The sequence below is a fragment of the Triturus cristatus genome, chromosome 6, assembly GCF_964204655.1.
Source record: "Triturus cristatus chromosome 6, aTriCri1.1, whole genome shotgun sequence".
In the NCBI taxonomy this organism is placed as follows: Eukaryota; Metazoa; Chordata; class Amphibia; order Caudata; family Salamandridae; genus Triturus; species Triturus cristatus.
Window position 1 is genome coordinate 1,348,219,600 of NC_140589.1, and position 20,920 is coordinate 1,348,240,519.

Genomic DNA, 20,920 nt, shown 5'->3' on the forward strand with positions numbered 1-20,920 from the left:
CCCTCGACCCTGGAGACTGGATGGTAGCGTTGGATCTGCAGGACGCATATTTCCATATTCCCGTCCTGCCGGCCCACCGGCGTCACCTGCGGCTTACAGTAGGCCACGAGCACTTTCAGTTTACCGTGCTTCCCTTTGGCCTTACCAGCACCCCTCGGGTGTTCATGAAAGTGATAGCGGTAGTCGCAGCTCATCTGCGCAGAACAGGGGTTCCAGTCTTACCCTATTTCGACGACTGGCTGTTGAAGGCGGGCTCGCCCCAGGCAGTCGTCTCCCACCTCCAGACTACGGCCGACCTCCTGCATTTGCTGGGATTCTCCATCAATGTGCCAAAGTCAAACCTGATTCCCTCTCAGAAGCTCCTCTTCATCGGAGCGGTTCTGGATACGACGCACTTTCGGGTCTATCCTTCCGAATGGCAAGTCCAGGATATTCAGGCTCTGCTTCCAATCTTTCGACCTCTATCCTGGGTTTCGGTCAGGATCACCAACAAGAAGTACAATTTCACTATATATATTTTTCAAAGGGTAATATATCCACACATTAACATATCCCAAAGACCAATGATATTATCTAAAAAGTAAAGTTAATTAAATTGTCTAATGTAATGTACGACATAAATATAAATAACACATAAAGCTGAAATTATCATAAAGATCATAAAGGTGTACATCAATAATTATGGAGCCCCATAATCCCAATACGTAGACCAATAAATAGTGAGCAATTACAAACTACAAAACAGATCACAGACATGCAATAAATCAGGTGCGTACAAAAAAAGTACAGAACTAGAAACAATGATATCATACACAAAAATGTACAGTGTGAGAAGTTGGCCTGATATGTAGTGCTCACTATTCTAGTGATCACTGTGTATCATTCCAAACGACCCTTATTGATGATTGGTTGTAAGTCAACCTTTTAGACCAGCTATCCTAGTAGCGTGGATACGAGCAGTCTTTAGGCTAAACTCTAGAGGGCGTGTTAAGCCAGCTGTTTACCATCACATATACCCCTTGAACGTCAAGTGAAAGGACACCACACAAGTTGTTATGAAAATAAAAGATATTTATTTATAACAAGACTACCCTGGCTCTTTATGAGTCAGGGAACTAAGCACACTACAAAACTCTTAGAAAATACTTCAGTTGCACAATTTACACAAATGCCCGAAGGGCACGAGAAACCATCTACGCTAACAGTGAAATGCGAGTGGTTAGGGTCTGGAGTTACTGATTCCGGAGTGATCCGATCAGTGGGACTAAACGAAAAAGGAACTGGACACTTGTAGAGCGAACCTGCGATGGAGCACCGAAATGCTCGAGTTACCTAGCCCAGAGGCCGCGGCTGCGTGAGGTTCGGCAAGATGTCGGGAGTCCTCGTTGTAGTCTCAGGAGCCTGAAAGAAGAAGTTGCTGGCAGGCGACCAGTGTCGATGTTTCAGCGAGATCCAAGCCTGGATCGGTGTTGAAGGAAACCTGAAAGCAGAGGGGACTCAGTTCTCAACCGCTAGCCAGCGATCGTGTGGGTACCAGGAAGGTACCGGCTGAAGTCACCTCGACCAGGTGAGTGGATGCCGTCGGACTCGGCTGTTCCTCGGACCAGGCGGTGCGGCGGCGACCAGGAGGGAGGGCGAGCTGTCCCACAAAGGTGTCTGCTGTCGATGATGCTGGGCCCAGGAGTGGGGCAGCAGGTCTTGGCAGTGGCAAACCCACGCGGGGGAGTCGAGATGGCGTCTGGAGTGGACCAGGAGGGTCCGAGGTACTCCTCGGTTGAAGGGGAGCAAGGGCCAGTCTGGAGCAACCAGACCAGTGATGAAAAACAAACTATCGTGGTGCGTCGTGAAGAGGGCCACAAGCCGGTCGGCGAGTGGTCGGACAATGCGGTGAACAGCAAGGAGCAGAAAGGGCCCCCACGCAGATCTCGTGGATGCTGGGGAGGCGGACTTCGGTGCTGGAGCCGCTCAGGGTTAGGGCTTCTCAAACCCTAGGTACACTCACTCGAGGGTCCCTCGGTGGGCGTGTTAGATAAGCGTCGTGCAGGTTCTGAAGATGGCCGGTCCCGCAGGTCTCGTCACACCTACGAATCTTAGCTGGGCTGACGATGTAGGTAGAGGTCAGAGATGGCAGGGAACCCGGGTCTCGTCGAGCTGGGCAGTCTTGATCCGTGGGAGAGACGTACAGCAAACCGCAAACGCTTAGTTGGTGCCTGCTGGTGCAGGGTGGCTACTCCTTAGCCACAAGGGAGAGTCTTCAGAAAAGTCAAGAGTTCCTTTCGTGGAAAGTAGTTCAAGATTCAGAATTATCCAATTTGGGAAGGGGACCCGCTCCCACCTTTATTCTAGGAAAAAGGGGCTGGCCTGTGACTAGGTCCTACCTATGGGTGGGGCCAGGAGGGGGGTGGTTACACCCCTATCCTTTGTCCGGCTTCGCCCCAGCTCAGGGGCTGGTGTGCCCCCGAAACTGGTTTGAGCCGGGCTATGCACCGTGAGCACCGGGGTGCCACTTGCAATCACCTTCCTTTCAGCCCTGCCTACCTGGGATACACAAACCCTGTCTGGGATGGTGCTAACACCGCCCTCGACAGGAAACCCTTTGTCCAAGCTCCCTTCGCTGGAAGGTCTCCCAGCAGCAGGAGGTCAGACTTGTGTCTGGTGGCAGCATCCATTTTGTGATGCTGAGGCTTGAGTCAACTTTAACCGGGGTTCAAGGTTACTTCCATGTCGTGCCCCTCTAAAAGGGGGGAATGCTAACCCCGTCGCCAGAATTGGCGAGGGGTTCGTATTCCAATTCGTACGACACCTTACTCGACATGTGTAGGTGATGCGATGCCAAAGTTAGCAAATAACCACAAGGATTATAATGCATTTTAAGGTAGTTGGCCCGCGTCACCATGGAACGGCTATTTAGGACTTGGTTCCGCAAGCCGTCGACGGGCTCAGCTCGCGCCAGAGCACCGTCCCACATGATCCCCAGCACTCTGCCTTCAGGATTGATAAGGCCTGCCATAGGAGTGACTGATAGGAATCCATGTGTCCATTTTAGGGTTAGGTATAGGAATACTACACCTACAGCAACGGGTGATTACACCACCTTGCCCCAGCTGTCGTGCAGCCATTTGTGTCAGATTTGGGCGGCCATCCAGGGGTGGCATAATACATGCTGCAGCCCCTGGTAGGCCCTGGGTACACCGATGCCCTGGATACCTGTGGTATGCTGATACAGGGACTGATAAGGCGGCCCAGTTCCAATTAGTGGATGCACCTAATGTACATGTGTGTTAATTTCGAGAGAGAACAGCTAGGCTGTGGGTCTGATTGGCAGGCCAACAGCCAGGGAAAGTCGTAAACCAATGAAGCAAAAGCAAAAAATCTGGGTGATCATAGGATTGCAGACCCTACTCTCCTACATGACCCCCCACCCAAACTTTGGGACAATAAGCTAACCTTGACCAGGTGAGTCTTCTTGCTCTAAGTGGAAATACCTGGAGAGCCCATCTGCATTGCCATGATCAGTGCCAGGTCTATGCTCCACTGTGAAGTCCATCCCCTGTAGGTAAATGGACCACCTAAGTAGTTTGGGGTTTTCACCCTTCATTTGATTTAGCCAAAAGAGGGGCTTATGGTCGGTCTGAATCTTGAAGTGAGTGCCAAACAAGTATGGCCTCAACTTCTTCAGGGCCCAAACCACAGCAAAGGCCTCCCTCTCAATAGCTGACCAATTCTTCTCTCTGGGGGTCAGCCTCCTGCTAATAAAAGCTATGGGCTGGTCATGACCATCAAAATTCAGCTGAGATAGAACAGCTCCCACACCCAACTCCGAAGCGTCTGTTTGGACAATGAATGGTTTGGAGTAGTCTGGACTCTTTAGGATAGGTGCTGTGCACATGGCCTGCTTTAGGTCATCGAATGCCTTCTGACAGCTTGCTGTCCACTGAACTTTTTTTGGCATCTTTTTACTTGTCAGATCGTTTAGCGGGGTCACAATGGATCCATAATTTCTGACAAATTTCCGGTAATAACCAGTCAGGGCCAAGAAAGCTCGAACCTGAGTCTGGGTGGTTGGAGGAGCCCAGTCCTGGATGGCCTGTATTTTGCTCTCCAATGGCTGAACCTGGCCTCCACCTACAAGGTGGCCCAGGTATACAACCTGTGTCTGCCCTATCTGGCACTTAGTGGCCTTGATAGTGAAGCCTGCCTTTTGCAGGGCCTCTAACACTTTCCTCAGGTGGACCAGGTGATCCTCCCAGGTGGAGCTAAAGACAGCGATATCGTCCAGATACGCCGCACAGAAGTCGTCCAACCCAGTGAGAACTCGATTCACCAGCCTTTGGAAGGTGGCAGGTGCATTTTTCAAACCAAAGGGCATTACCACGAACTGATAATGCCCACCCGGGGTAGAAAATGCTGTTTTGGGTTTGGCCTCCTCAGCTAACCTGATTTGCCAATACCCAGCTGTCAGGTCAAACGTACTTAAGTAGTTGGCCGAAGCCAACCGGTCTAGAAGTTCGTCTGCTCTTGGTATTGGGTGGGCGTCAGTCTTAGTGACTGCATTGAGGCCTCTGTAGTCCACGCAAAACCTCATCTCTTTCTTACCGCCCTGGGTGTGAGGTTTCGGCACGAGAACTACGGGACTAGCCCAGGGGCTGTCCGAGGGCTCAATGACTCCCAGCTCCAACATTTTCTGCACCTCTGTCTTGATGCAGTCTCTGACATGATCAGGCTGTCGATAGATTTTACTCTTTGCGGGCAGACTGTCCCCAGTGTCGACCTCATGGGTACACCAATTGGTCTGACTGGGTGTCAGAGAGAACATATGTCGAAAGGATTGAAGAACCTGTTTACAATCCTTTTGTTGATGTCCAGAGAGGCTGCCGCAAAAGACAACACCATCTACTGACCCATCGTCAGGGTTCTGAGAGAGCAGGTCCGGGAGAGGGTCACTCTCCTCCTCCTGTCCCTCATCTGTGGCCATGAGCAAGCCCATGCCCTCCCTGTCGACATATGCCTTGAGCCTGTTTACATGGAGCACCCGGTGGGGGCTCCGGGGAGTTCCCAGGTCTACCAAGTAGGTGACCTCTCCCTTTTGCTCAATGATCGCGTGGGGCCCAGACCATTTGTCTTTGAGTGCTGCTGGGGCCACTGGCTCCAGCACCCACACCTTCTGTCCAGGCTGGTACACAGTCAGGACAGCCTTTTGGTCGTGCCAAGCTTTCTGTAATTCTTGGCTCGCCTCAAGGTTTTTAGATGCCTTTTCCATGTACTCTGCCATCCGCGAGCGGAGGCCGAGCACATAGTCCACAATGTTTGATGCCGGCTTTCTGAGAGGTCTCTCCCATCCTTCCTTTACCAAACAAAGGGGTCCCCTTCCAGGATGTCCGAACAGAAGCTCAAAAGGGCTGTAGCCAACCCCCTTCTGCGGGACCTCTCTGTAGGCGAACAAGAGGCAGGGTATCAGGACATCCCATCTCCGCCGAAGCTTTTCAGGTAGTCCGTGAATCATCCCTTTTAGGGTCCTGTTGAATCTCTCAACAAGCCCATTGCATTGCGGGTGATAGGCTGTGGTGAACTTGTAGTTGACACCGCACTCCTTCCACATTGCAGTCAGATATCCCGACATGAAGTTTGCACCTCTGTCTGAGACAACCTCCTTAGGGAAGCCCACTCTGGAGAACACTCCAACTAGGGCCCGTGCCACCACAGGGGCTGTAGTGGTCCTAAGGGGAATAGCTTCAGGATACCTGGTGGCGTGGTCCACCACCACCAGTATAAACTTGTGCCCTGATGCTGTCTGGGGTTCCATTGGTCCGACAATGTCGATCCCCACTCGTTCAAAGGGCACCCCCACCACCGGTAGTGGTATGAGGGGGGCCTTTGTCGTGCCACCTGACTTACCACTGGCTTGGCAAGTGACACAGGAGCGGCAAAACTCCTTCGGACATGTGGGGCCAGTGAAAGTGTGGAACAATTCTGTCCCAAGTCTTATTCTGGCCTAAGTGACCTGCAAGGGGAATCTCGTGGGCCAAGGTAAGAAGGAAACCTCTCAGAGACAAGGGGATGACCAGCCTCCTGGTCGCGCCAGGCTTGGGGTCTCTTGCCTCGGAGTACAGGAGTCCATCGTTCCAGTACACTTTGTGGGTACCTGTGGCGTTCCCTGCAGCCTCAGCAGCAGCCTGCTGTCTGAGGGGTTCAAGTGAGGGGCAGTCTAACTGTGCCTTCCCCAGGTCTTCCCTGGAGGGTCCCCCTGAGCCCAGAAACTCAACCTGACCAGGTTCAAGCTCTTTCGGCTCAGTTTCCCTCAGTTCTTTAAGGTCAGCCTCCTCAGAGACTTGATCCACGACCTGGGGCAAGGGGGAAGGCGAAGCCTTACCCTTACTGCTCCTTTTCTTGGAAGGTGTCTGGTCCCTTCTTCCAGGATCCAGCACCTGTTCAGTGGGGCATCTTTTGGCCTGTGACCTGGTCACAGCAAGGACATGTGCTGGCAAGCCTAACATTTCCATGTGAGTCCTCTGCTCCACTTCTGACCATTGTGACGTTTCCAAATCATTGCCCAACAGACATTCTACGGGGAGGTCTGAACTAACCACAACCTTTTTTGGGCCACTTACCCCTCCCCAGGAGAAATCAACAACTGCCATACTGTGATTGGTAGTGACGTTGCTGGCATTGGTCACTAGGTAATCGGTACCTAGCATGATCTGTCCAGGGTCCACAAAGTTAGGCGTCACCATGGTGACACTGACACAAGTGTCCCTGTAGGCCTGAGCCACTTTTCCATTGATCAAAGGTGTCTGTCTGTATTTGCCTAAAGTATTGGGACTGGCATCAGGGGACATATCCATATCCCCTGTACAGACAAGGACGGCCTGAGTGAGCGTGCTGACTAAGTCGTCACTCCCCTCGGTTCCCAAGGTTAACCGAACTAATGCCTTGGGAGGCGCACTACCACTGCTGACTGTACTAGGGGGTGCAGGTGCCTTAGGGGCTGCAGTGGCAGGAGTTTGCCCTCCTTTCTTGGTGCACTCACTAAACCAGTGAGTCTTACTTTTACAGTATTGGCACCACCTTTTTGACTGGCCTTCTTGAGTCTTCTTCTTCTGTGAAGCCTGACCCCCACCCTCTTTGGTTTGTTGGGGGCCTGTCGAAGACTTCTGGTCATTTTGTTCGTTCTTGTTACTACCCTTTTGGTCTGCTTTCTTCTGACCACCCTGGTTCTGAGTCTGGTTTTGCTTGACCCTTGTTCTGACCCATCTGTCTGCCTTCTTTCCCAATTCTTGGGGAGAGGTCAGATCCGAGTCGACAAGGTGCTGATGCAACAATTGGTTCTGACAGTTGTTTAAAATCTGTTCTCTCATGATAAGATTGTACAATCCTGTGTAATCAGTAACCTTGCTACCCAGCAACCAGCCCTCCAAAGCCTTAGTGGCACAATCGACAAAGTCAGTCCAATCCTGAGACTGGATTATCTGAAAGAAACACGTTAGTTAGATTCCTCACCTTAGAATATCCCCAGGCGTCAGACTGGATCCGGAAGATTTTTCGTCAGCAATACCCCTTGCGCGTCGCTAGGCGTCGTCTGCGGCTCCGCGTCCGTCGTCGGCGTCGTGCGCCGGAATGACGTCGTCGGAGTACTTAGACGCCGCCCTCGCGCGCTGACGTCAGTTCTTCTTTTTTCCGCGCCAGTAAGCGCAGATCCGGGAGAGCTACCCCTTTAGTCAATTTTTGACTAACTTTTTTTGATCCTTTTTGATCGAGTCTCGACACCGGTGCCGGTAGGATGCCTGGGTTTAAAGCCTGTACGGGCTGTAGCCGACTGATGTCGGTTACGGACCATCACCGCCGGTGTCTTTACTGCTTGGGCCTCGATCACGACGCGGAGTCGTGTTCGGACTGTAAGGCCCTGACCTCGAAGGCTAGACGGGAGCGGTCCCGTAAGCTTCTCGAGATTCGCCACTCGGCTTCGCGCGCCTCTCGATCCCGGTCCAGGAGGAGGTCCAAGGATCGGTCGCGTCACCATCGGTCGTCGGGATCCAAGTCTTCGGGTAAGTCGAAGCATTCCAAGTAGTCCAAGAGGCGACATCGCTCTTCGGACTCCCCTCGCCGGTCGCGCGACTCGGTCGAGGGTCAGGGTGGTTCCACCCCCGCGGCTCCGGCGGAGCCGCAGGCGCCGCGTCCGTCCCCATACCCTCCGGTCCCTGGGACTAACGCGACGCCGGCGGAAGTCAGTGCCTTCCTCTCGGCCATGAGGAACCTGGCTCCGCCGTCGGCGCCCGCTGGTGCGCCTTCGGGCCCCGCGGACCCGACTGGGCTGCCTTGCCAGCCGGCGGCTCCGGCCCCGGCGCCGTTGACGGCTCCGGCCTCGACGCCGCAAGCACCCGAGGGACCCGTTCTCGAGTCCCCGTCGACGCCGGTCGACCTTGTCACTCCTCCACCGGCGTCGACTCCGGTTCCACCCCCGACGCCGACGTCGACTCCGCTCAACGCCGTGCCCCAGTTTAGTCCCGGTCCGAGCCCGGCGCCGGTCCGGCGTCGATGGACGCCGAGATCGACGCCGCTAGAGACACATTTTGTCTACCGCCCGGCTCCGTTACTTTCTCCTCTACACCAGGAGTCGGATGATGGGGACTACTGGGAGGGATCCGAGGATCCTATGGCCGCTCAGGCCCAACTGTCCCAGGACTGGGCAGATGAACTGGGGGAGGCCAGTGGTCTGGATACCTCGCCAGACACTGGATTCATCTCTCCTCCGACTGTGGCTTCGGAGGAGGGTGCTGCTTTCTCCGTGGTGCTGCGCAAGGCGGCCGCAGCCCTTGGGCTCGAGCTGCCTGCCGTGGCTGTGAGGACTAACGTCCTCACTGAGGTGCTTCAGTCTGCAGCAAGCTCCACTGAGCCTCTGCTGCAATTCAATGAGGCCCTCATTGACGTTCTGCAGGGCACCTGGTCCAAGCCCTCCACAGTCCCTCCTGTGGACAGGAACGTCGCCAGGCGCCACCGCCCTGCTCCGGGCGACCCCAGTTTTCTGTCCCAACACCCTACCCCTGAGAGCCTGGTTATCCAGGCCTCCACCTCCCAATCCTCTTTCCCGACCGCCCCGCCGGACCGGGATTCCAAGAGACTAGAACAGTTTGGCAAGAAGCTGTTCTCCTCCCTTAGTTTGGGCCTGCGGTCTTTGAACACCGCTTGTCTCTTGGACCGTTATTCCCACTCTCTGTGGGATGCGGTGGAGGACGCGCTGCCCCTGTCTCCGGAGAAGGTCCGGACACGACTTACCCAGGCTCTGGCCGATGGGAGGGATGCCGCGCGACATGCTATACGATGTGGGCTTGACACCACGGACTCGCTGGGTAGGGCCATTTCTACCACAGTGGCGCTTAGACGTCACGCCTGGCTGCGGTCCACTTCATTTTCGGGTGATGTCCAGAGCACTCTCATGGACATGCCCTTTGATGGCACTCGCCTTTTTGGCGAGAAAGCGGACAGTGCGCTGAACCGCTTTAAGGACTCCCGGGCTACGGCCAAGTCCTTGGGCCTCTCGGCCCCGCGGTCGCAAACTTCCGCCTTTCGCCCCTTTCGTGGCCAGGGAAGGGGTGCCTCCTCACGTACGCCTAGCCACCAGTCGCAGAACCAACCTGTGCGCGGTCGCGGACGTGGTTTCCGCCGAGGCGGATCTGGAGGTCGACGAGGTCAGCCCACATCCACCCCGGCAGCATCCGCCTCAAAGCCTTCCTAGTCCGAGCTTTCAGGCCCATTCCACGCCAGTGGGTGGCAGAGTTCGCCATCACCTCCTCCACTGGCGGTCCATCACATCGGACAGGTGGGTGCTGCAAATCGTCCGAAGGGGCTACTCCCTCCCCTTCGAGACGACCCCTCCAGCCATGCCACCGCAGCACCACCGTATCTCGGGGGATCATTTGAATCTTCTCCACGAGGAAGTTTCGGCCCTCTTGGCCAAGGGGGCCGTCGAGCGCGTTCCGAGCCCAGAAGTAGGTCGTGGTTGTTATTCCCACTACTTTCTGGTTCCCAAGAAGGGCAAAGGGGGCCTACGCCCTATCTTGGACCTCCGGAACGTCAATGCCTTCCTCCGGAAGCAGAGGTTCAAGATGTTAACTTTGGCTCAGGTTTTAGCTGCCCTAGACCCTGGAGACTGGATGGTAGCGTTGGACTTGCAGGACGCATATTTCCACATCCCGTCCTGCCGGCCCACCGGCGTTACCTGCGGTTCACGGTGGGCCAAGAGCACTTTCAGTTTACCGTGCTCCCCTTCGGCCTCACCAGTGCCCCATGGGTGTTCACGAAAGTGATGGCGGTGGTCGCAGCTCATCTGCGCAGATCAGGGGTTCCAGTCTTCCCCTATCTCGACGACTGGTTGTTGAAGGCGGGCTCGCCCCAGACAGTCGTCTCCCACCTCCAGACTACGGCGGATCTCCTGCATTTGCTGGGATTTTCCATCAACGTGCCGAAGTCACACTTGAGTCCCTCTCAGAAGCTCCTCTTCATCGGAGCAGTTCTCGATTCGGCGCAGTTCCGGGTCTATCCACCGGAACAGCGGGTCCGGGATATTCAGGCCCTGATTCCCATCTTTCGGCCTCTATCCTGGGTTTCGGTCAGGCTAGTGTTGCGGCTTCTGGGGCTGATGGCCTCCTGCATCCTACTAGTGCATCACGCCAGGCGGCGCATGCGGGCTCTGCAGTGGGACCTGAAGTTTCAGTGGGCCCAGCATCACGGCAACCTGTCCGACCATGTCTTGATCTCGGAGGGCACTGCACGGCAGTTGCAGTGGTGGCTCACGGACCGCGATTGGGTCATGGGCAGAAGCCTCTCGCTTCCCCAACCGGAGCATGTCGTAGTGACGGATGCGTCCCTCCTGGGATGGGGTGGCCATATGGGAGAGGCGGAGATCAGAGGCCTCTGGTCTCCGGCGGAGTCTCGTCTCCACATCAACCTGTTGGAGTTGAGAGCGATCCGGCTTGCACTGAAAGCCTTCCTTCCCTCTGTCAGGGGCAGTGTCGTGCAGGTGTTCACGGACAACACCACCGCCATGTGGTATTGCAACAAACAGGGCGGGGTGGGGTCGTGGACCCTTTGTCAGGAGGCTCTGCGCCTCTGGACGTGGCTGGAACACCAGGGCGTCACCCTAGTGGTTCAACATCTGGCGGGCTCTCTGAACGCCAGAGCAGACGAACTCAGCCGCCGGTGCATGATGGATCACGAATGGCGTCTGAACTCCGAAGTGGCGCACGGTCTCTTTCAGCAGTGGGGAGAGCCTTGGTTAGATCTATTCGCCACCGAAGAGAACGCGCAATGTCAGCAGTTCTGCGCGTTGGAATTTCCAAGGCGGCACTCGCTCGGCGACGCTTTTCGTCGCGAGTGGAGTTGCGGTCTGTTGTACGCCTTTCCGCCTATACCACTTCTGCCCAGAGTGCTGAAGAAGATCAGGCACGACCGGGCCCAAGTCATCTTGGTGGCTCCGGATTGGGCACGAAGGTACTGGTGTCCCGAGCTACTCAGTATGTTGACCGATCCTCCGATACGTCTGCCCCTTCGGGAGGATCTTCTGTCGCAGCAGCAGGGGACGGTCCTCCACCCGAACCTGTCCAGCCTCCACCTCCATGCGTGGAGATTGAGCGGCGACAGTTGATGCCATTTGACTTGCCTCCTGAAGTCTGTGATATCATTCTGGCAGCCAGGCGTCCCTCCACAAAGTCGGTATACGCCTGCCGGTGGAACAAATTTGTGGCATGGTGCACAGCAAAGGCTGTGGATCCCCTTTCCGCCCCTCTTTCTGAGGTTCTCCTCTTTCTTCTTTCTTTGGCCCGGCAGGGCTCTGCCCTGGGCACCCTGAAAGGTTATCTTGCTGCCATCTCTGCCTTCTTGCGGCTTCCTGATCAGCCCTCTCTTTTCAAGTCCCCTGTGGTTACACGCTTTCTAAAAGGCATTACTCACACGTTCCCTCCTGTCCCTTTTGTAATGCCTCAGTGGGACTTGAATCTGGTTCTCACATTTCTGATGTGCGCTCCCTTTGAGCCTCTTCATAATTGTCCTCTTTGTCTGCTGACGCTTAAGACTGCTTTTCTGGTAGCCATCACCTCGGCTAGACGGGTGAGTGAGCTCCAGGCTTTATGTTCAAAGCCTCCTTTTCTCTCTGTTCATCCGGACAAGGTTGTCCTTCGGCCTCGTCCCTCCTTTCTTCCGAAAGTGGTGACTCCATTTCATCTTGGGCAGTCTGTCACCTTGCCCACCTTCTTTCCGCCTCCGCATCCTTCCAAAGAGGAAGAGAGGCACTACCGTCTGGACCCAAAACGTGCGCTCTCCTTTTATTTGGACCGCACGAAGCAGTTCCGGGTGGACGACCAACTTTTCGTTGGATATGTGGGTGCTAAGAAGGGGAAAGCGGTGCACAAACGGACCATCTCTCGGTGGGTCGTTTTGTGCATCAAAATTTGTTATTCCTTGGCAAAAAAGGACCCTCCTGTTGGGCTGCGCGCCCATTCCACTCGGGCCACTGCGGCTACTACTGCTTTGGGACGGGGTGTCCCTTTGCAGGACATCTGTCAGGCGGCAACGTGGGCTTCGCTACACACGTTTGCCAGGCATTACTGCCTTGACAGCCAAGTCCGGAGGGATGGCTTCTTTGGCCGTTCTGTCCTCCAGGACTTTCTGGTGTGATCTTGGTTCGCAGACCCACCACCGGGGATGGTATTGCTTGGTTATCTATTCTAAGGTGAGGAATCGAACTAACGTGTTTCTTTCAGATGAACAAGTTACTTACCTTCGGTAACGATGTATCTGTAAGAAACATTAGTTAGTTAGATTCCTCACCGACTCACCCATCCTTCCCGTTCTGCGAACTGACATCTAGGGTTAAGGTTATCCTTTTCAGGCCCCTAGATTTTATTTTTGGCACCAGTGTCGGTCTTTGCATGGCTCTGCGTTCCTGGCGCGGAAAGCTATGTACAAGAACTGACGTCAGCGCGCGAGGGCGGCGTCTAAGTACTCCGACGACGTCATTCCGGCGCACGACGCCGACGACGGACGCGGAGCCGCAGACGACGCCTAGCGACGCGCAAGGGGTATTGCTGATGAAAAATCTTCCGGATCCAGCCTGTCGCCTGGGGATATTCTAAGGTGAGGAATCTAACTAACTAATGTTTCTTACAGATACATCGTTACCGAAGGTAAGTAACTTGTTCGACTGGGCCCAAGCCATTCCTGTTGCTCTGGAGTGGGCACGGAGAGTCTGGTATCCCGAGCTTCTGCAGCTGAGCATCAATCTTCCGATCAGACTGCCCCATCGGGAGGATTTTCTGTTACAGCAGCAGGGAAGGGTCCTCCACTCGAACCTGTCAACTCTATGCCTTCTTGCATGGAGATTGAGCGTCAGCAGCTGATAGGATTCAGCCTTCATCACAAAGTCTTTATTGTTAGTTTTGGTAGCCAGGCATCCCGCTACCAAGACCATGTATGCTTGCCGGTACAAATTTGTAAAACATTGTACAGAAAGATTTATTGACCCTCTTTATGCTTCCCTTTCCCAAGTCCTTCTCTTTATTTTGACACTTGCCAGCAGGCCTCTGCTCTGTGCACTCTCAAAGGGTACCTTTCAGCCTTTTTTGCCTTCTTGAGGCTGCCAGACCAACCCTCCTTAGTCAAATCCCCTGTTGTAAATAGATTTCGGGGCTTGTACACATGTCTTCTCCTACCCCTTTCATCATTCCTCAGTAGGACCTTAATTTGGTTCTCACTTTCCTGATGTGTGCTCCCTTTGAAACGCTGCATAACTGCCCCTCCCACTGCTTACCATCAAAACAGCCTTTATAGTGGGCATAACGTCTGCCAGAAGGTTGAGCAACTTAGAGGCTCTGTCATCCAAGTCTCCTTACCTTACCATCGTCCCTGATAAGTTAGTGCTTCACACTAGTGCCTCTTACTTACCAAAAATGTTAACTGCATTCCATGTGGAACAATCTGTCACCGTGCCCACTTTTTATGCTTTTCCACATCCCTCTAAAGAAGAGGAACCACTCCACCATCTGGACCCAAAAAGAGTGTTGACGTTCTACCTTGACAGCACAAAGGAGTTTGGGGTGGATGACGAACTCTTCATGGGGTACGTTGGATCAAAAAACGTTGTGTGGTGCAGAAGAGGATTATCTCACGATGGGTCGTCGTCTGCATCAAAATTTGCGACGCTCTGGCTTAAAAGCAGCCTCCTAGAGGCTTAAGGGCTTATTATACCAGAGCTGAGTCTGCTACCACAGCCTCCATATCCTTTGTCCTCGACATCTGTCAGGCAGCAACATGAGCATCCCTGCACATGTTTACCAAGCACTTGTTTGGGAAAGGATGTGGCCTTACGGCTAGAGCGGTTGACCTCAAAGCTGGGGAACCGGGTTCAAGTCTCGGCAGGGACGCTCAACATACTGTGATTCTGGGCAAATCACTTCATCTCCCGGTGCCCAACAGAAATGAATGTGTCTGTCTATAACACAACTTGTGCTCATGTAAAGTGCTCTGATACCTTCTGGTCAAGTTCGCGCTATATAAAACACAGAAAAAAAAAAAGCACTACTGCCTGGACAGTCAAGTCTGACAGGACAGCCTTTTTCGCCGCTCAGTCCTGCAGGACTTCATGGTCTAAACTTCTGCAGTCCCTCCTCCGTGGATGGTTTTGCTTGGGTATCTTTTCTAAGGTAAGGAATCTGCGGCTAGATGTCTATATCAGATGGACAAGTTACTTACCTTCGGTAACACATTGTCTGAAGGAGAAATAATCTCTCCACAGATTTGTTAATGAACAACCCATCCTTCGCGCACTGCGAACAGGTTTTTAGGGTCAGGTCTGTTCCATTTCAGGGCCCTACTTGTTCTAAACACACCACTGTCAGTGCATTTCATGGCTCCGCAATCCTGTCATGGAAAGTCGTGAAAAGTAACTGACCTCAGCGCTCCGAGGAGGTGCCTACATAGGTTCTAGCACGGACAAAGCTGACGAGCTCACATGGATCGACTGACACCACCTACCGGCGCCAACGGTATTGTTCGGGCAAAAACCTTCCGGATCCAGCCTGATGCCTTTAAAATTCTAAGCTAAGGAATCTGTGGCTACATTATTACTCTACCAGATAAGGCGTTTCTGAAGGTAAGTAACTTGTCCTTGAGGGCGCAACTCTAAGGTGTCCTCTTGGTGCATGTCATAAAACATCTAGTACTGGCAACAGTCCAGATTTATTAAGACATGGTGTTTGATACCAAACACCATAGTTTTCAGTAAAGCCATCATGTAGCTGGAGAACTTGTAATTACCAGTTTCTCATACATATACTGGCTATGGCTTCCCTGTTCACCTGTGCATTCGAATAATTGAAGTAGACAGCACAGGGACATATATGCTTATGCATATGTTCTCACATGTAATATATTGCACCCTGCCTATTTCTTCCTCCTAAAGTGATTACCCCCTTCCACTTAGACCAGTCCTTTACCACTTCTACATTCTGTCCTCCTCCACAACCAACTACAGCGGAAAAAAGACTTGATCTTGTTCCTAAGCGAGCAGTTAGCTTCTACGTGAACAGAACAAGACTCCAAACTGGATGATCAACTATTTGTGACATATGTTAGAAAGATGAAAGGCAAGGCAGTCCACAATAGAACCTTGTAAAGATGGATAATCCTGTGCATCAATATCTGCTACTCCATGACACATGAGGAGCATCCAGAAGGTATTCATGCTCTTTCTACCATACCAAGTCTTCTACTTCAGCATTGCCGAGAGGAGCGCCTGTAGCATATATCTGCAAAGCGACTACATTGTTGTCCCTTCACACTTTTGTGAAACAGTACTGGTTTGTATCCTGAAGTGAGAAGGGAATGTCACTTTACACGCTCAGTTCTTCAGTATTTTTTGGTAGTACCATCCATGCGCCTACCTCCTGGTGTTTGACTGCTTGTGTAATCTATTCAAAAGGTGAGGAATCTACATGTACAAGTATCAATCAAAAGAAAAAGATGCATTCCTTCAGTAATGCTTTTTCTGGGGGGTATGGTACCATCCGTTCTCCTCGAAGGATCTCTAAAGCATTGATGGTAGATGACTTCAGCACTTCGACAATGGTGCTTTATGGCTCTAGTGATGTCAGGAGGTGCGGTGCCATAGTAGACCTACTGTCGGGGGGGGTGCTATTGAAAGGTTTTCAGATACAGACTGGTGCCTGGGATATTCAAAACATGAGGAATCTGCAGGCAGAAAGAGTATCCACCAGAAACGGTGTTTCAGAAGATAAGTAACTTGTTCATTTGCTTCAATTATTTGACCATCTTATAAAATTTTCTTTACGCTTACCCTAATTCCTTTGACATTTGAACCTGTTTCAAGTGAATGCAACTAAGAAATTGTCAACCATATTTTTGCTTGGATTTTCATGGACATATGTTTTACAGGAATCTCTTGATGAAGTTACCATTAAAGATACATTGGAGGGTGACAATATGTACACTTGTTCTCACTGTGGGAAAAAAGTGCGGGCAGAGAAAAGGTAATGGTCGCTTCGAGTTAAATAGATATTTTCTGTCTGCTGTTGTGTATAAAATACCAGGTTTAGTTATTTGGAAATTGTATAGGCTTACTTTTGGGTCAAATTGTACAGCAGTTTTTGTCTGCTTCTTAAATTTTCATTGGTATGCTTAACTATGCCATTGTATTTAAAGTGTAATAACTAGAGTAAAATGTCTCAATTATATAAATTTGGTATGTAAAATGTTTAAGGACAGTATGCATACATCCCTTTTTTAAATGTTTTTTGTTTGTTTTAGTTTTATGACCGCTGTACAACAAAGCAATCTAACCCATGAAGTTCCCGCTGTTACCTAGTGCATTGTACATTGTTGTGATGTTCAGTCATTAAAGCACTCTTGACCAGCTGTGTAGTAGTCAATTTTGGTTATCATTGCGATGTCTAAAGTGACCTTCCATGGGTTGGTGATGACGTTAAGTACTAAGGTGTCTTGACCCTGCACTAAGAGCTGGTGGTTTCAGGTTTGAGTGGCTCACGTCTCTTGGTCAACTTGGAATGCTAGGTATGTACTGAAGGTACTCCAAATATCTTTGGGTGGGATCTAGCTGGCATCAGCCCCCAGTACCCTTCTAGTCTCTCTTGGCAATAGGACACATCTTTTAACCAGTCTTTTAGACTGGGCTGCTGGGTCCTCTCCAGTGCATTGCCACTTTTCTTTTGTCAGTAAGCAACATCATAGCTACCAGGTGGCAGGTGGTGGTTTGGATATTTTTGATGTATCCCAGCTGTGCTGTGAGCTGTACAGAGCCATCAGTCACTTCATTTATGCAGTTGAAGACTGAGAGCCAAAATCCGGCTATCTTTGTGCACCCCCAGGCAAGATGCATGAAGTCAGCATCTGTGGAACCAAAACACATGCATCGTGCTTCAGGAATCTGCCTATGTTACACAGACCTGTACGTACGTAGGAAATTTGATTGAGGAATTTATCATGGAGATATCTCCGTCTGTAGTTGGGGGAGAACATGCTCATTTGGGAGCAACAATACTGCTATCTCTGTTTCATCAGGTTACCACCAAGGTCTGTCCTCCATCCCACAAATTCCCTAGGTTTAACCACGGTGGCTTTATCTTGCATCGTGGTCTATAGGCGAGTGATTAGTCTTCTAGGGAAGTTAAAGTCCAGTATTGTAGGAAGCTGGCTCTGTATATACTATACCAGAATAAGGTATAGTGTGCACAGAGTCCGGTGGATCCCCAGAGGCTTTTAGAGGCATAAGTCGATAATACTAAAAGCTCTATTCATGTTAGTGTGGTTGAGCAGTTAGGCTTATCAGAGGGCTCTGTTAAGCATTTGTTGTACACACTCGGGTAAGAAATGGTTACACATGTGTTTTGTATAAAAAGTTATTATTTTATCTTATTTTAAGGACCAAGAGGAACTCAGTTGCAGGTAAGTAACAGTTTCAAGAGTAGTAATACTTTTTGAATGCAGTTGTAAAGGCAGTCAAATAATTTAGAGTAGTATCATGAATACTTTGGCAATGTCAATCAAACAGTAGCAAACTTAGCAAATGTGAAAGATTGACATTTAGTGTAATAAGCAGAAAATGCAATGCAATCCTATGGACGGAAAACGGTTATATGCAGTGTGGGAGGCTGGCTTAGTATATGGTGCTCACTTATGTAAGTGTAGCAACCTGCACTAATCCAGACAACCCTTATGGTGATTTTAGTGATCTTAGACAACCTTATAAAGCTCTCCAAGTGTTAGCTGTGGAGAGCAGCCTTCAGACTTAGTCCAGAAGGAGTGTAAATCAGGTTGTTTTACCAGTACTTAAACTTATGGTATAGGTTAAGTGAAAAGAACAACACAGTGTAGTTATAATACAAATGTATTTATTATTCACACTCACTAACACATTGTATAATCTCCTACCCGTAGATACAATACACACAATACTTTGTCAATAGAATTCATAAATAGCACAGAATACACAGTGGTCCCCAGGGGGAGACCAAACCATATACTAAAATAGTGGAATGCAAACCACGACTTAAATCGAGAATGGACCCAGAAGATGTAGAAATGCGGGGGACTCAAAGAATTACCTAAGGTGAGTGAGTATCTAGGCACCCCATGGAGGTCGTGCTCAATGTCAGTCATTCGGTAAGTCGCAGTTGCAAATTTAAAGAAAAACCCTTCCCAGCAGACCCTGAAGAAACCCCGTTGAAGATGGAATGTTGGAGAGTCACCCCGCCTGTGGATACCCAAAGAACCAGGATACCTTACACCAGGGAAGCCAGGTGCATAGGTGTGAAGTGAAGTCGGAAACCGCCCTAGACCACAATGGAGTACTTCGGAAAAGATGCCGCTGGCGAGGAAGGTGAAAGTGTCCGGTTGAACCCAAAGTTGGATTCAAGGTGAGAGGTACCTGCAAGCAGAAGGGACAGAGTCTATGCCACTCAGGAGTGACCAGGAGTCATTGAAGACGAATGCCCACCGATGTCGGAGTTGCAGGAGAGTTGACTGTACCCTTTAGGTTGCAGCTGTATGGACCAGGTGACACAGAGGAGGACCAGGAGCCGTGGACCAGGAGCCGTGCACGCGCTGTCCCATGTCAGATGTCAAGAGCCAAGGGGTCAGTGTGTGGCAGGGACACCAACAAGCCTTGGCAACGGCAACTAATGTAGGTGAAGAAAAAGGTGTGGTCTCTGTACCAGCAATGACCAAGTGACTCGCTACAAGCAGGTAAGTCAGAGTAGGCCCGACCAAACAGGGGAGCCCACTGGAGCCAAAGAAGACCCTTGAGAGGACCCACAGGTCGAAGGCGCAGGAGTTGCAAGAGGACCTCGAGCAACTCACCAAAGGCTGAAGGTCCACGGTGCACAGGATATGATGTAGGTGAAGATCTTGGCTACTAGAGTTACTTGAGGTCGGAGTTTCTTGGAGTCCTGAGATCTCTGGAAGAGAGATTCAACAAGCCTTGGCAACGGCAAGTCGACGCGATGCACAGGGGTTCTGTTCCAGTGGTTCCGACGAGGAATACTGGCCTCAAACTCGGTGTGAAGACAGAGCCACCAGTGTTGCTGAGCCTTTCAGAGTCCGTGGGAGCCCAGGATCAGCAGACTGGTCTGCTGTGTTGCAGTGCCTGCAGATGCAGGAGAGTGACTCCTTCACTCCAAGGGAGATTCCTTTAGTGTCTTGGATGTCCACATGCCTTGTGAAGAACCTGCATGGAGCACGGGCACAGACTTTTCAGCAGACTTGCTGGATGACCAGACCAGGAGCAGAAGGAGTCTTCCCAGTTGCTGTCTCATTTCCCAACGCGAAGTTCAGTGAGGTCCAGAGTGCCCAGACGATCGAAGTTTTAGTGGTATGTGATCTGAATTTTTTCCCATGACGAATCTAGGGACCAACCTACAGGTAAGCCCTTAAGTATCCTAAGGAAAGAGTTGGAACGATTCAGGGGTCCCTCCCAGAGGAGGGTCTGGACAGTGGGGAGGAAACTCCCATGTCCTTTGTCAAGGTTTGCGCCAGAGCGGGAGCCAACGGCTCCCTGAACTGGTTTGGACTGGAGTATGCAAGGAGGGCACCAAATGTGCCATTCAAGTAGTCTGAGTGACGCTGGCCAGTGCCCCCACCCTGTCCCAATACACTAAGTCCTGTCTGGGAGGTGGTCACACCTCCCTGTGACAGGATACCAATTGTCCTGCTTGGCTCAGCAGCAAAAGGGCAGAATCGTGTCTCTATTCGGCAGCAGACATACTTTGCTGTCTGGGTCTAGAAGATTGGTATCGGGAACAAAAAGCACCTAGCTTCACGGTGCATGGAATCATACCTCACACAACGTTTATGGTGTGGGGGTATGATTCCTACATGTTTGATAGCAAACACAACGGGGTTCGTTACAGGCAGTTTAGAGATGGTCATTGCGTAATGATGCGCGGCTCCTCTATGTATTTTAATGGCTGATGCACTTACAACCTGGGAGAATGGACTCCGAAGGTTGTAAGGGTGTCCTGCTCATGCAGAGGCACTCTCACACTTATAACTGAGCACCCTGCCTTCAGGATTGAAAGGCCTGCCTTAGGGTTGACTTGTAGGTTTCAACTGTAGTGACATCCGATATAAGAAAACCTATATCTGTTGTAAGTGGTGCTAGCACCAGCTTACACATGCTGCAATGGCAAGCCTGTAGTCACAATTTGAGTGGTCTCTCATGGGTGGCATAATACATGCTTCAGCCCATGGGAGACCTCTGGTGTACCTATGCCTTGGGTACCTTAGTACTATATACTAGGGACTTATCAGAGTACACCAGTATCCAATCTGGAGTGTACCTAAGTACTCAACAAGTTCCTCAAGTCGGAGGTTGAGGATTCAGGGGTGCCCTTTGCTTTTG

At 51.4% G+C, this 20,920-nt stretch overlaps 1 protein-coding gene across 1 annotated transcript in view; it reads left to right on the forward strand.

Annotated features, from left to right (window-relative positions):
- Positions 1–20,920, forward strand: part of USP34 (ubiquitin specific peptidase 34) — a 2,509,780-nt gene that overhangs the window by 1,175,329 nt on the left and 1,313,531 nt on the right. Inside the window, exon 47 of the mRNA XM_085612349.1 lies at positions 16,441–16,535. Coding sequence (XP_085468475.1) covers positions 16,441–16,535 — 95 coding nt within the window. The remainder of the gene's footprint in view (positions 1–16,440; positions 16,536–20,920) is intronic.